The sequence below is a fragment of the Maniola hyperantus genome, chromosome 26 (genome assembly GCF_902806685.2).
Source record: "Maniola hyperantus chromosome 26, iAphHyp1.2, whole genome shotgun sequence".
Classification (NCBI taxonomy): Eukaryota; Metazoa; Arthropoda; class Insecta; order Lepidoptera; family Nymphalidae; genus Maniola; species Maniola hyperantus.
Genome location: NC_048561.1, coordinates 755,775 through 770,094, shown reverse-complemented (window position 1 = coordinate 770,094; position 14,320 = coordinate 755,775). Strand labels below are relative to the sequence as shown.

Sequence of the window (14,320 nt, the reverse complement as noted above, 5' to 3'; positions counted from 1 at the left end):
ATAGCTACCTGCATGCCAATTACCAGCCCGATCCATCAAGTAGTTTGAACTGTTCGTTGATAGATCAGTTAGCCAGTCAGTCAGCTTTTCCTTTTGATACAGACTAAAACATCTTGGTCACAAAACTAAAGATATAGGATCATAAAATGACAATAAAAACGTGAAATGATGTTGTTTAACAATGATTGATGTGAAATTAATTATTGCGCACCCTTAGGATATTATAATTTTTTTAGGGTAATAGGTGAATTCTCACAGAAACTAGGGTAAATTAAAATCGAAAGTGGGAACACTGGAATGGTTGTCAATTTGTGGTCAAATGTCAAATGCCACAAAGTAGGTTTTTCGTAGATAGAGAATTTTTAATTTTTTAAACAATTTGGGTGTTTTCCGAATCCGATAGTTTTCGTGGTTTTCATCACAGTTTTCATGTTTTGTTGCTGTTAATTGGAATAAAATAACTCTTGTAAGAAAAGAAAGTCTCACTTCATCATTGTTTCAGTAGGTAATTACTTTCTTTTCATTTTTAGCAATAAGTGTTCAAATATCTAAAATATTACGTACTTTTTGTAGTGAACACAACCAAAGAAGCTAATAGGATTCCATCGTCTCACACGTGCACAGAAGATTCGTTATAATTGAAGCAGAAAAGAAGTTTTAACAATGCGGTGTTGTGTGCCTTCCTGCAACAACACTTCAGACAATGTGTCCACATCACACGGGGAGGGGAAGGCGATTAGTTTTCATGGGTGAGTATGTTTGAGTTGACTCGCAAGTCGTTGTCGTAGTCGAGTTCTCACTTGTCCAACTCCAGCAAGTTAAAGTTGTGTTGATTGTGTTTGTCAGCTTAACCTCACTGCTGACTGCTGGTTTGAGCGGGTTGGATTCACAATCGGTTGGCGGAATACGGGGCGGAGGGGCAGGGGAGGAAGGAGTGTACCCTTCTCCCAACACCACTCACCTCTCTGTCAGTCACGCTGGTGGTCATTGAAACATTGCCCTGCAGCCTTTCCAAGAGCTTTCGGGGAGCGATCAAAACTTGAAATACCTACTTAGTACTTAAGTATATCTGATTGGTGGTTCTGTTGTGTAAAACATAAATCTTACATATAACATAAATGGTAATTTCCAGTTTCCCCAGTGATCAGCATCTCCGTGCTGCTTGGCTCCGAGCCCTAGGCAAACAACGCAGTCGCCTACCAGACTCTGCCTTGATCTGCTCGCAACATTTTCTTAATGATGACTTTTATGAAACAAAAAGTGGCGTAAGGCAAATTAGTACCGGTGCTATTCCTTCAATAGTGCAGGTAACTCATAATGTTATGTGTTGTATAGTTAGTGAAATGAAAAGTAATTAAATCAGATCAGGTAAAGTGTGACTGTAGAAGGAGAAGGAGCTAAGACATGTATTGGATCTGAATTTCCCATTTTTTTTCACATATCTTAACCGTGAAGATTTACGAACCTCCAATCTGTTATAGTCCAGGGACTGATCGCAGATAGAAGAGAAAAGAAAAAAAAAAATCTTGTACTATATTTCCAGGTTTGCATGGTATGCCTAGACACTGACAGCAAGCTGTTACTAATGACTAAACACAAATTTGGAGAAGCATATGAAACGTTAACTGGATATCCTGTAAGTTGTTAATTTATGATTATTATATATGTTGTAAACACACACATAATAGAGCCATGTATAACAATGTTAATCTCTAAGTTGAACTATTCCTCGCCATACACTATCAAATGCTTTAGATAAGTTTGTAAACAGTGCAGGGACAAACAACGATTATTTATGGAATGTTTGATTACTTTAATAACATGTTGTTTCAGCCGTGTGATCTAGGAAACCTAAGACAAACAGTTTGCATACAATGTGCTCAGAGATTGATGAACTTTAGCAGATTCAGAGACAAGAGCTTGAGAGCCCGTGCACTGATGATGGAGCTAGTTGGAAAATATGAACTTGTGAGTACTTGTTGATATATAAACTTCCATCTTTCCTTAATCCTTGTACTGTACATATTGAATATTTAACTTGTCTCCCAACAGATAACAAGACAGCATATTAAGATGATAAACTGCATAAAACACCAACTAAACAGTAATATGGTATCAACAACGCTAGGACCTGACCACTGTGACTTACACATACTAGAAAGCCTCTTGGAAGACAAACAGACAGAATTAGAGAAAACCACTATCGTGAAAATGGAAGGCAATGATGAGTCTATGTCAGTTGATGATGACATGGATGTGAAGAATGAAGATGACGATAATATCTATGATTTTGTTAAGGATCCGTTAGGGAATGAAGGCACTCTCTTCCAATGTACACTCTGTGTGGAGGAATTCGTCCATGAGCATGCGTACATGCAACACATGAGCATGCATCTCCAGGTGAGATAGCTTTCCTCTATTACACACTTTCATCTACTTGTGAAGTTCGTATAGTAGCTTGTTTAGTTGTGGAGGGGCTCTCTCGAACCCTGATAGGACAGATAGGTTATGAATTTGTTTTGTATTTGGCAGGATGGTGATGGTGAATGTGACACGTCACAAGTATGCAAGCCTCATACAGCTGTGAGCTGCAGCTCCTCACACTCTCCACTCATCACTGAGAACAGGTCAGTATACCTGCCAGTACCAATAACGTTCACTTCAAGTTACAGTTAGTATACACTTGCACTAGTATCCTCTCTAAGCTGCTATATGCAGTACAGCTACATACTGGCTAGGGGCTCCCCGGTACACTCTACATACATTCTGATATATTTCACAGGCCGGCAGACCCCAGCCCTTCCGCACACGCCGCGATGACCTTAGGTAAGATACTGCGTTATCCACTAATATTATAAATGCGAAAGTGTGTGTCTGTCTGTCTGCTAGCTTTTCACGGTCAAACCGTTCAACCGATTTGGATGAAATTTGGTACAGAGTTAGCTTATATCCCGGGGAAGGACATAGGCTACCTTTTATCCCGGAAAATTGATGAGTTCCCACGGGATTTTAAAAAACCTTAATCCACGCGGACGAAGTCGCGGGCATCATCTAGTTTATCGTACAAACATTATCACAGAAGTATAAGGAATTAATAACAATGTTTCATTTCAGCCGTTCCTCTGCCCGCGAGTCTTGCGACAAATAACGAGATAAAAGAGCCATCAACTGAAGAAGCCGATACAGACAATAGTTGGCGACACAAAAGACTAACGGATTGTTCTGTCCAACTATATGATATTTGCTCAAAGAAAGTTGTCCCAAGACGAGTCAGGTCACTGGCGAAAACACAAAAAGCTATTAGATCTCGTGCGAGTCAGAACATTGCCTCCAAAGATATCAGTTATCAGGCGACAAGTCAGAGTAGAGTCCTTACAACAGAATACATTGAACCAGTCACCGATGAAGAGAAAGTTACTGTATCAAAAACTGAGTACATTTGTGACTTTTGTAAAAAAAAATTTGATCAAAGAAGGCCCCTAGTAAGACACATTCACAGTCACACGTTACCTGCTAGATTTACTTGCGAGATTTGTCCGTACAAATGTAAATATAAAAGTAATTTAGTGTTACACATGAGAACTCACACTAGTAAAAAGCCATATTCTTGCGAATTATGCGAGTATAAATGTAAACATAATAGTCTTTTTGTTAATCACATGAGAACTCACACTGGCGAAAAGCCATATTCTTGCAAATTATGCGAGTATAAATGTACACATAATAGTTATTTAGTGAGGCACATGAGAACTCACACTGGTGAAAAGCCATATTCTTGCGAATTATGCGAGTTCAAATGTAGACAAAGTGAAAATTTAATGAGGCACATGAGAACTCACACTGGTGAAAAGCCATATTGCTGTAATTTATGCGAGTATAAATGTAACGTAAGTGATAATTTAATGAGGCACATGAGAACTCACACTGGTGAAAAGCCATATTCTTGCAAATTATGCGAGTTCAAATGTAGACAAAGTGAAAATTTAAAGAGGCACATGAGAACTCACACCGGTGAAAAGCCATATTGCTGCAATTTATGCGAGTATAAATGTACCACTAGTAGTGCTTTAGTGAGTCACATGAGATCTCATACTGGTGAAAAAACATATTCTTGCAAATTATGCGAGTATAAAGGTAACCATAATAGTCGTTTTGTTAATCACATGAGAACTCACACTGGCGAAAAGCCATATTGCTGTAATTTATGCAAGTATAAATGTAAACATAAAAGTCTTTTAGTTAATCACATGAGAATTCACACTGGCGAAAAGCCATATTCTTGCAAATTATGCGAGTATAAATGTACACGAAATAGTCGTTTAGTGGTACACATGAGAACTCACACCGGTGAAACGCCATTTTGTTGTAATATATGCGAGTATAAATGTAAGCAAAAATTTCATTTATTAAGGCACATGAGAAGTCACCACTAAAGCCCTTACAGTTATTGCGTAGGTCCGAGTATCTGTACACGCACGTTAAACTACTCCACGCTTCCTGAGTTCACAACCTTCACAACATAAACACTTGGGGCTCCGTCACAGTATGTATAAGAGCTTGTTAGGTCCTGTACTAATTATTATTAGGCGACATTATTTAGCAAGTTGGTATTGATTTTTAAGTGAATAAAATTTAAGGTGTTAATCACTTTAATCTGTGTTTTATTTTCTACCTACCCGCAGCTCAGGATGAGTTATTCCCGTTGAGTCACACCCCCGTGTGTATAAGGGCTTGTTAGGTCCTGTACTAATTATTATTAGGCGACATTATTTAGCAAGTTGGTATTGATTTTTAAGTGAATAAAATTTAAGGTGTTAATCACTTTAATCTGTGTTTTATTTTCTACCTACCCGCAGCTCAGGATGAGTTATTCCCGTTGAGTCACACCCCCGTGTGTATAAGGGCTTGTTAGGTCCTGTACTAATTATTATTAGGGGACATTTTTTAGCTAGTTGGTATTGATTTTTAAGTGAATAAAATTTAAGGTGTTAATCACTTTAATCTGTGTTTTATTTTCTACCTACCCGCAGCTCAGGATGAGTTATTCCCGTTGAGTCACACCCCCGTGTGTATAAGGGCTTGTTAGGTCCTGTACTAATTATTATTAGGGGACATTTTTTAGCTAGTTGGTATTGATTTTTAAGTGAATAAAATTTAAGGTGTTAATCACTTTAATCTGTGTTTTATTTTCTACCTACCCGCAGCTCAGGATGAGTTATTCCCGTTGAGTCACACCCCCGTGTGTAACACTGTTACTCAACGGGAATTTTTAATTTATTACCTACTGAATATATTATTATGCATAATGTATCTATCTATACTAATAAGTAAAATTGAAGTGTCTGTAATTTCGAAATAATATGGTTATTTGAACTGTACCATATCTAATCACGTTTTTAAAATGTTCGTCTGTCGTCTGTCGGTTTGAACGGGCTAATCTTCGGAACGGCTGAACCTATTTCGACGGGAGTCCCAGATAAGTAGAGAGGATTAACCAGGGAATAACATAGGGTACTTTTTTAACCGCCTTTCAAAAAAATCAGGAGTTGTGTTTTTCTACCTATAGGCACCTACACCGAAATATCCGCGATTTCTGAACCGATTAGCGTATTTTATTTAATCTATAGAGAAACTTTACGCCATTTTCTAAAAGGAGATTGCCCACCACTGGTATTGCTATAGATATAGGAAAACCAAAAGTTCCCACAGGATTTTTAAAAACCTAAAGATACGCGGGTGAAGCCGCGGGCATCAGCTAGTGTATAAATAAAAAAAACTTGCGATAAATACCTATATCACTAACTAAATCGATCACTCCTTGCGATTGTACTTTTACTGTCGAAACAAAATCTGATGAAACGGTAACAACCCCCAAACCCCAAATTTCATGATTCTAGGTTAACTAGAAGTATCCTATGATAGAGAACGAAGTATAGTTCACGACATGTCACGATGGCAATCGGGGTATGAGGCGGGGGGACGCCACGCACATCCGTACGTCACCCGCGCTATATGGTTAGCAGAGCTGTGTGCGTGGCGTCCTCGTCCTGATTGCTATCTCGACCTGTAGCGTACTATAAGTACCTACCTATTTCGTTTTTCCTTTTGAGGTACGGAACCCTAAATAAAATAAAACAACAAACTTTGTGGAATATTTTAATTATTAAATACGTCAAGTCCCTTAATTCTATTTTAATAGCGTGATGTAATTTGTAATTTTAAACAAGTTAAATTTATAAACATTTCCAATGCTCAAAAGTTTCCTTCTCAACGTGAATATAAAATCTGGGGACTGATACCAATACCAGATATCTACAGTTTCTTCGACAGGTTAACACTGGTTGATGAAAATAAAATCTGGGGACTGATACCAGATATCTACAGTTTCTTCGACAGGTTAAGACTGGTTGATGAAAATAAAATCTGGGGACTGATACCAGATATCTACAGTTTCTTCGATAGGTTAAGACTGGTTGATGAATATAAAATCTGAGGACTGATACCAGATATCTACTTCTTCGATAGACTGGGCGGCTGGTTGAAAGCCCACACTGATATTGGCACGTATTTTTGGCACGCAACAGTGATTTACTGCCAACCTTGTAGGTATACCGTCGATTTATGAGGCTCCCTTTTACTCCTTTCTCCACTGGTCAGACTTACATCATTGTGGTTATATTTCTTCGTGCTCCTAGTTCTATAATAGCATACTTGGATTGCGTCCAAGCACGGCATCGTCCGGCTATTAATTCCTGGTTTAACAAATGGTTTTTGCCTTGCGTCATATTGTGAAGGTGGGATTTGTCGAAGCAGTTTCGGTTTGAGATTCGACGGACACGTCGAGATTGGTCGTGAGCTAGTGAAAGGTTTGTAAGTGCTTGGCTTAGGAGGTCTAGTGAGCATGGGTGGTTTAGAACCGTAAGATGGCATAGAATAGGGTTCTTTAATGTAATCGCGGTTGATGCGAACGGAAGACTTGGGTTTTGGATTTGAGGGAGGATTTGCCGTGGGAGTTATTGAACTTGGGGGCTCTGAACTGACTGGTATCGGTGATATAGGCACGTTATAGCCAGGCCCGATATATGGACTGGGCATGCTTGGACTTGGCATGCTTGGACTGTGCATGTTTGACTGTGTCCAGGAATCAGGGTATGGAGTAAACGACGGGGTTGGATCGTAAGAATATTGGGCATTATAGTTGTTAAACGCATAAGGATATCCATGCGTACCGTAAGGAAATTGTGAGCTTGGTGAATAATTATTTGGTGTATTAGGTGAACCACATACCCCACAGCAACCGAGTGGTCCGCATGTAAGTCCACTTGGACATGGGCATGGTCCACTCGGCCCGCATGGACCACCTGGGGCAACTGGTCCAGTGCACGGCCCGCGCGGTCCCGTAGCCACATGGTACGGTCCACAAAACCAAGTACCGTACGGGTAATAGTAATACCCAGTCATGTATTGTAGACATTTTGGAGGGGTATTGCAGGGAGGGGGTAGGCAAGTGCTGCCAGGGCACGGGCAAGCGCAGGCGGATTGTAGACCTTGCATAGCATCTGCGGGGTGTTTCTGTGCCGTTGAAAACTCTCGCGATTGCAGCATTTGATTAGGAGTAACTTTGGCACTGTGAAATAAGCGCATATCAGTGTGGAAGATCGCTGAATATGACCTTGCTAAGTAGTCCGTACGTCTTTTGCTGGAAAGTGCCAAGCATGGACTCGACAGGTTCTTGTAGAGTGGATGACGGCTGCCTTGTCCAGTCCACGTCTGGCCCTCTTTGAGGTTTGACCATGTTGTCAAAGTTAACCTCTGCACTCTTCTACCGAAAGTCCTCTTCATTTGGTTATGCACTGAAACAATTTTGTAGCTATAGTAACAATACCACCAGGTGAGATTGCAGTCAAGGGCTAACTTGTATCAGAATTTAAAAAAAAAACTAGTTCTTATACGGATCTCCTCATTTCTGATTTGATCACGTAGAGAAACTCCAAGCATAGCTCTCTCGGCTCGCTTGCTTTACAAAAAACCGGCCAAGTGCGAGTCAGGCTCGCGCAACGAGGGTTCCGTACTATAGTTGTATTTTTTCGACATTTTACAGGATAATTCAAAAACTATGATACATAAAAATAAATAAAAATCTGTTTTAGAATGCACAGGTGTAGAATGTACAGCCCTTTTATATGGTACCCCACTTGATATAGCTATCTCACTTCGAAAATTGAAAATACTAATAATTATTAGTTCATGACCACAATTTAATTTTTTAGGGTTCCGTACCTCAAAAGGAAAAAATGGAACCCTTATAGGATCACTTTGTTGTCTGTCTGTCTGTCTGTCAAGAAACCCACAGGGTACTTCCCGTTGACCTAGAATCATGAAATTTGGCAGGTAGGTAGGTCTTATAGCAGACATGAGGGGAAAAATCTAAAAACCATGAATTTGAAGTTACCTCACAAGAAAAAAATTAAAATGTGTTCATGAACAAATATTGCTATTTTCAACTTTCAAAGTAAGATAATATACCAAGTGGGGTATCATTGGAGCTTTACTTGTACATTGTAAAACAGATTATTTATTTTTAAGCATAATAGTTTCTGATTTATCGTGCCAAATGTCGATAAAATACGATTGTAATACGGAACCCTCAGTGCGCGAGTCTGACTCGCACTTGGCCGGTTTTTTTTGTGTGATGTAACCACAAATACACGGTTTTCAGATTTTTCCCCTAACGTCTGCAGCCTACCTGCCTGCCAAATTTTATGATTCTAAGTCAACGGGAAATGTTCTTGACATACAGACAGACAACAAAGTGATAAGGGTTCCGTTTTTCCTTTTGAGGTACGGAACCCTAATAAAACAATGTCCTATGGTTGAATTAGTGTTTATTTTTGTGAAAGTAAAAACTTACATAATATAGGATGTTAAATGTATTTTGAATTTTCACATGTTGCAGTTTAGTCGTAAGGTTTTATCTCAATGTCCACCTCAGGTCGTGGATCTCGCTTCTTTCGATTGGGAATGGAAGAACTCACAGAATCCAGCTTAGCCCGTGGACTGTTTTTTCTCTCTTTCAAAAATATCCTCGTCTTTTCCATCGGAGTTGCAACCTTGTGCCGTTTTTGGTAATAGGAACATTTCCGATTTTTCTGCTTGGACATAGAAGTTTTTGAGGTCGAATCTGCGAGCGTCGAATAAGCTTTACTTTTCGTATGATAAAATCTTGGTTTCATTTTATCTGATGTACTAGGATATGAAGTTTTGATTCTGCGTTCTTTATCCATTAAGTTATCTGTGCGTTCTTGTTGACAGCACAGAGTAGTTAAGACTGGGGGAATGCTGGATGGTTTCTGCTTCTCTTGCGAATTCTTCGCGGCTGCTTTGAAATTGATTATCTTTGATATACCAGTTCTAGTTTCTTGGGGAACTTTAGGGGTATGGCAAGGTACTTCCATGGGAAACTGATTGGTATCATAAGCTTTGTTGGCAGCTATATTCTGAGCCGGGGCGCAGACACATGCTGGGCAGCATTTGACAGGACACGGGCATGGACCGTTGCATGCAACTGGTTGGGTTCCGGATACGTGGTAAGGTCCACAAAACCAGGTTCCATAAGGATAGTAGTAGTATCCAGTCATGTATTGGAGGCATTTTGGTGGGGTGTTACCAGGTGGGGGGAGACAACCACATGGGCAAGGACCTGGGCATGCAGCCTTGCAAGAAGAGTAACGCTTTGATATTTTTTGATAGGATTTAATCCTCTTCAATGGGAATGCTGTACTGAATTGTCTGAATGTTAACGCAGTTCTTGGTTCAGCCAAGGTTCCCATGTGAGGGCATGATATGGTGAAGTAAAGACGGATGGTGCCTTTCCCACTGCTGGGCCGGAATGTGGGAAGCAGCTTCGTTCTTCTTTCTTTTGCCAGCACCGAAGTAACAGCTTTGACCTTGTTGATTCGACGTGCTGCTGGGTTAACTGCAAAGGGTATTTCATGCTATCATCATCATCATGATCAATCCATCACTGGTTCACTACTGAGCACGGGTCTCCTCTCAGAACGAGAAGGGTTTGGCCATAGTCTAGGTTTCCTCATTGCTTGGCTACACATCTTTGTCGGTAAGTAAGCCACGACCGAAGCCTCCCTTCAGACCAGACGTGAGCCAATATCATCGTCATCATCATGATCAACCCATTGCCGGCTCCCAACAGCGCACTGCTCTACTCTCAGAATGAGATGGACTTTGGCCATAGTCCACCACGCTGATAAAAGTCAATACCTATGCTAAGTGATATTTTAGAATTTCGCTTCCATTCCCGTTCAGTGTGTAAATTGAGCCTCAGAGGTCAGAGGTGCCCGGGATCGAACCCCCACCTCCTAAATAGGAGGTCTGTACTAGCTTGAAGCCCACGACTTCGAACGCGTGGATTTAGGTTTTTAAAAATCCCGTGGGAACTCATTGATTTTCCGGGATGAAAAATAGCCTATGTCACTCTCCAAGTCTATATCATGCAAAAAATCACGTCGATCAGTTGCTCCGTTGCGACGTGATTGAAGGACAAACCAATAAACCTATGATGACTACGTCACAATAGCTATCTGCAGCCCGATCCGTCCAGGTAGTTATTGAGCTGTGCGTTGATAGATCAGTCAGTCAGTCACCTTTTCCTTTTATATATTTACCTAGATTATATTCTGTACCTACTCGTACTAAGCTTTATCATTTTTAGCTGTAAATCATAGGCTGATGAAGTCGCGAGCATAAGCTAGTATATATCCGCGACAGGTTGAGATGGCAATCGGTGTACGAGGCGGGGGGACGTCCTGCACACCCGCACGTCACCCGCGCTCGCCCGCATCGGGTTAGCGCGGGGGCTGTGCAGGGCGTTCCCTACGCAATTGCCATCTCGACCTGTCGCGTACAATACCTACCGTGATACCTAGCCTAAAGTGATGAACATCGATCTTTAGGAGACAGCAGATTTGTAGAGCACTGTCTCAGTCGTTGAGACCGACAAAGCGCCGTATGGGTATGAGACATGAGTGACAGAGACGACGCTCTACAAAGATTTTTTTTTATTATCTTTTTTTTACAGTGCTTTTATACAATAGGCATGTCTGTGACAACCCTATCCTACCTTATAACATAGTCTAAGTTAATTAAAAATTAATAACAAAATCAAATTTAACATACCTAATATTCTACCTAATACTCTATCTAACTTAAATAACTTAAAAATTGCTCTACAAAGATAAAATGTCATTCTAAAGGCCGGTGGCCGGTTCATCAGAACTGTAACTAGATGATTAAAATAAAGCAAAAACTTAATAATAATACATTTATTCAAATCTAGTAATATAGTATAGGTAGGTATATAAGTAATTCAAAAATTACATCTGAAGAATATTATATTACTTAATATAAAAATGTAAATCCCAAGTTATGGAGAAATCTTCACCGAAAAATTTTTCGCAGCTTTTTTTTCTTGCGATTTCGATTCCATCTTAACGTGTGGGTTTGGTGGCGTTTGTGGTACTGGTGGCACTTGTGGCACCTGTTGAGCCTGGCAATGCTGGCATGCCACGCCAGCCATACTGGCAACCATTGTGTGAGAACACATTGGGCATAATTCCCCTTCGCACTTCTTTGGTGGGCATTTTGGTGGGCAGGGACAGGGGCACGGGCCTGGGCAGGGACACGGGCAGCGGCATGGTCCACAGGGACCACATGGTCCACATGGACCACATGGTCCACATGGACCACATGGTCCACATGGACCACATGGTCCACACGGACCGCATGGTCCACACGGTCCACATGGATAAGGACATGGGCAACGGCAGGGTCCACACGGTCCACATGGTCCGCACGGTCCACATGGTCCACAAGGTCCACATGGTCCACAAGGTCCACATGGTCCAGGACAGCCGCCGGCTGGACAATCTTTCGTCTCCTTCTGTTCAGCGTAGCGTCGCACCGAAGTCAAGCGATCTCCACAGCACAATGCCAGTCTGGTTCTGGCATCGTATGAGCCAAACGCCAGACGCCGCGGTGCCACTGCAAAGGACAGCCATGTATAATACTCGGCAAAACGCACTGGTGGTCGTGGTATTCGAAGAACGAAGGTGCACGGAGTATTATAGATGGACTTCCCTTGCAGCGGCCACCGTTCTCCGAAATAACACGGGCAACACCAGCGACGTCGTGGAAGAAAAGAAAGAAAGAAAAAACTTATTTTTTAAGGTTCCGTACTAAGAGTAAGTATAAGACCTACCTACCTACCTACCAAATTTCATGATTCTAGGTCAACGGGAAGTACCCTATAGGTTTTCTTGACTAACACGTCGGACAGACAGATAACAAAGTGATCCTATAAGGGTTACTTTTTTCCTTTTGAGGTACGGAACCTTAAAAATTATTTATTATTTATTGGTTTGTCTTTCAATCACGGAGCAACGGATCGACGTGATTTTTTGCATGGATATAGTTTAAGACCTGGAGAGTGACATAGGCTACTTTTTATCCCGAAAAATAAAAGAGTTCCCTCGGGATTTTTAAAATCTTAAATCCACGCGTACGAAGTTAAGGGCATGCTAGTTAACTTATATATTACTTCGTATGGACAGGGTTATTGAACAAACAAAATGGCACCCACTCATTGGTGCTTATGCACCAATGCAATCTCAGTGACGTCTGGATTTCAAACGGGTCGTTCGTTCATTAGTATCTAAGAGTTTATTTGGTTCCTAAACCGTGAAAAATTGTTCGCTTGACCATATCATGTAATTTATTTTATTTAGGTATAAGACTACGGGCACACGATGCGTTGCGGCGCCGCACCGCAAAGATTTCACCGTATCAGCGGGCACACGAGCGGTGCGGCGCCGCAACGTTGTTATGTCGCAGCGGCGCCGTAGCAGCGTTGGACAGTCTTTTTTTTTTATTCAGATACAAGTTAGCCCATGACTGCAATCTCACCTGATGGTAAGTGACGATGCAGTCTAAGGTGGGAGCGGGCTAACCTGGAAGGGGTATGGCAGTTTTTATTAAACCCATACCCCTTTGGTTTCTACACGGCATCGTACCGGAACGCTAAATCGCTTGGCGGCACGGCTTTGCCGGTAGGGTGGTAACTAGCCACGGCCGAAGCCTCCCACCAGACCAGACCAGAAATTTAGAAATTATAAAATTCCAAACCCCTGCCAGGAATCGAACCCGGGACCTTCCAGTCCTCCCACTAATAAGACCACAGCGCTCACCACTGCGCCAGGGAGGTCGTCAAAAAAACAATCTGATGAGTCTGTCAATAAAAACAACGCAACGCATTCACCTCTCTCCGTCTCGTCTCGATGGTTGCAAGTCCGGTGCGGCGCCGGAGCGCATCGTGTCACATGCCACAGATATTTCTATGTAAGACGACGCAGTGACACCGCACCGCCGCCGCAACGCATCGTGTGCCCCCGCTCTAAGAGTTCCTTTTGAGGTACGGAACCCTAAAAATTCTAATAAGCTACCCGTGCAAAGCAGGCTAGGTACTAAATATTTTGTTAAATCACTTACATATTAGTGCTGCATGCTTCTTATTTGAGGCAGTGGCCATCGAGCGTCCCTTCATACATTTCAGGATTGCTGGATTTTTCGGCAAAAACGCTTTTCTCAATACTAGAGCCATTTTTGGTTTTTAATTCACGGTTTTTAGGGCTATTTACTGGTTTATTTGTACTGGATAATTTTGAAAATGGTTATTTTGTTTCACTTGAAAAATTTTGCCATGGTAGATGGTATGAATGTCTTGCCGGAACAAATGAGATTTGACGAATCGAATTTTGAATTTGGCTTCTTCTATTTTCTGTTCTTTTTTTCGATTTGTTGTTGGTTGCCTCATGCCTAGCTGACAGCAAAACCTGCTTACGTAGATTTGTGGTAGAATTAAACTTAGCGCACATCATCTGATGACAGAAGGAATGAAAATGAAACGAAAATATTTTTTATTCAAATAAACTTTCACAAGTACCTACTTTTGAATCGTCGGATGCATCTACCACTGGTTCGGAATGCCTTTCCTACCGAGAAGAACCAGCAAGAAACTCGGCGGTTGCTCTTTTCAAATATTTGATATACAATATTATGCCACTAATATTATAATTTCAAGGAACCCATCAAAATAATCATATAGGATCACTTTGATGGGTTCCTTTTTCCCTTTTCAGGTACGGAATCCTAACAAACAGTATTTTTAGGGTTACGTACCTCAAACGTGCTTTAACAGTGAAGGAAAACATCGTGAGGAAACCTGCATGCCTAAGAGTTCTCCATAATG

At 41.2% G+C, this 14,320-nt stretch overlaps 2 protein-coding genes across 2 annotated transcripts; one reads left to right on the top strand and one right to left on the bottom strand.

Annotated features, from left to right (window-relative positions):
* The first annotated feature begins 267 nt into the window (after positions 1-267).
* Positions 268-4,653, top strand: LOC138404168 (zinc finger protein 502-like). The gene is made up of 9 exons (XM_069507479.1): positions 268-501; positions 574-749; positions 1,133-1,307; positions 1,544-1,636; positions 1,834-1,968; positions 2,053-2,400; positions 2,533-2,627; positions 2,783-2,826; positions 3,115-4,653. The coding sequence occupies exons 2-9, from the start codon at positions 664-666 to the stop codon at positions 4,431-4,433; spliced, it is 2,295 nt and encodes a 764-aa protein (XP_069363580.1). The 5' UTR covers positions 268-501; positions 574-663; the 3' UTR covers positions 4,434-4,653.
* Positions 4,654-11,285: 6,632 nt separating this feature from the next.
* Positions 11,286-13,817, bottom strand: LOC138404188 (sperm mitochondrial-associated cysteine-rich protein-like). The gene is made up of 2 exons (XM_069507598.1): positions 13,561-13,817; positions 11,286-12,057 (listed from the first exon to the last, which is right to left on the bottom strand). Exons 1-2 carry the CDS (start codon positions 13,670-13,672, stop codon positions 11,441-11,443), a joined length of 729 nt encoding a protein of 242 aa, XP_069363699.1. The 5' UTR covers positions 13,673-13,817; the 3' UTR covers positions 11,286-11,440.
* Between the last annotated feature and the right edge of the window lie 503 nt (positions 13,818-14,320).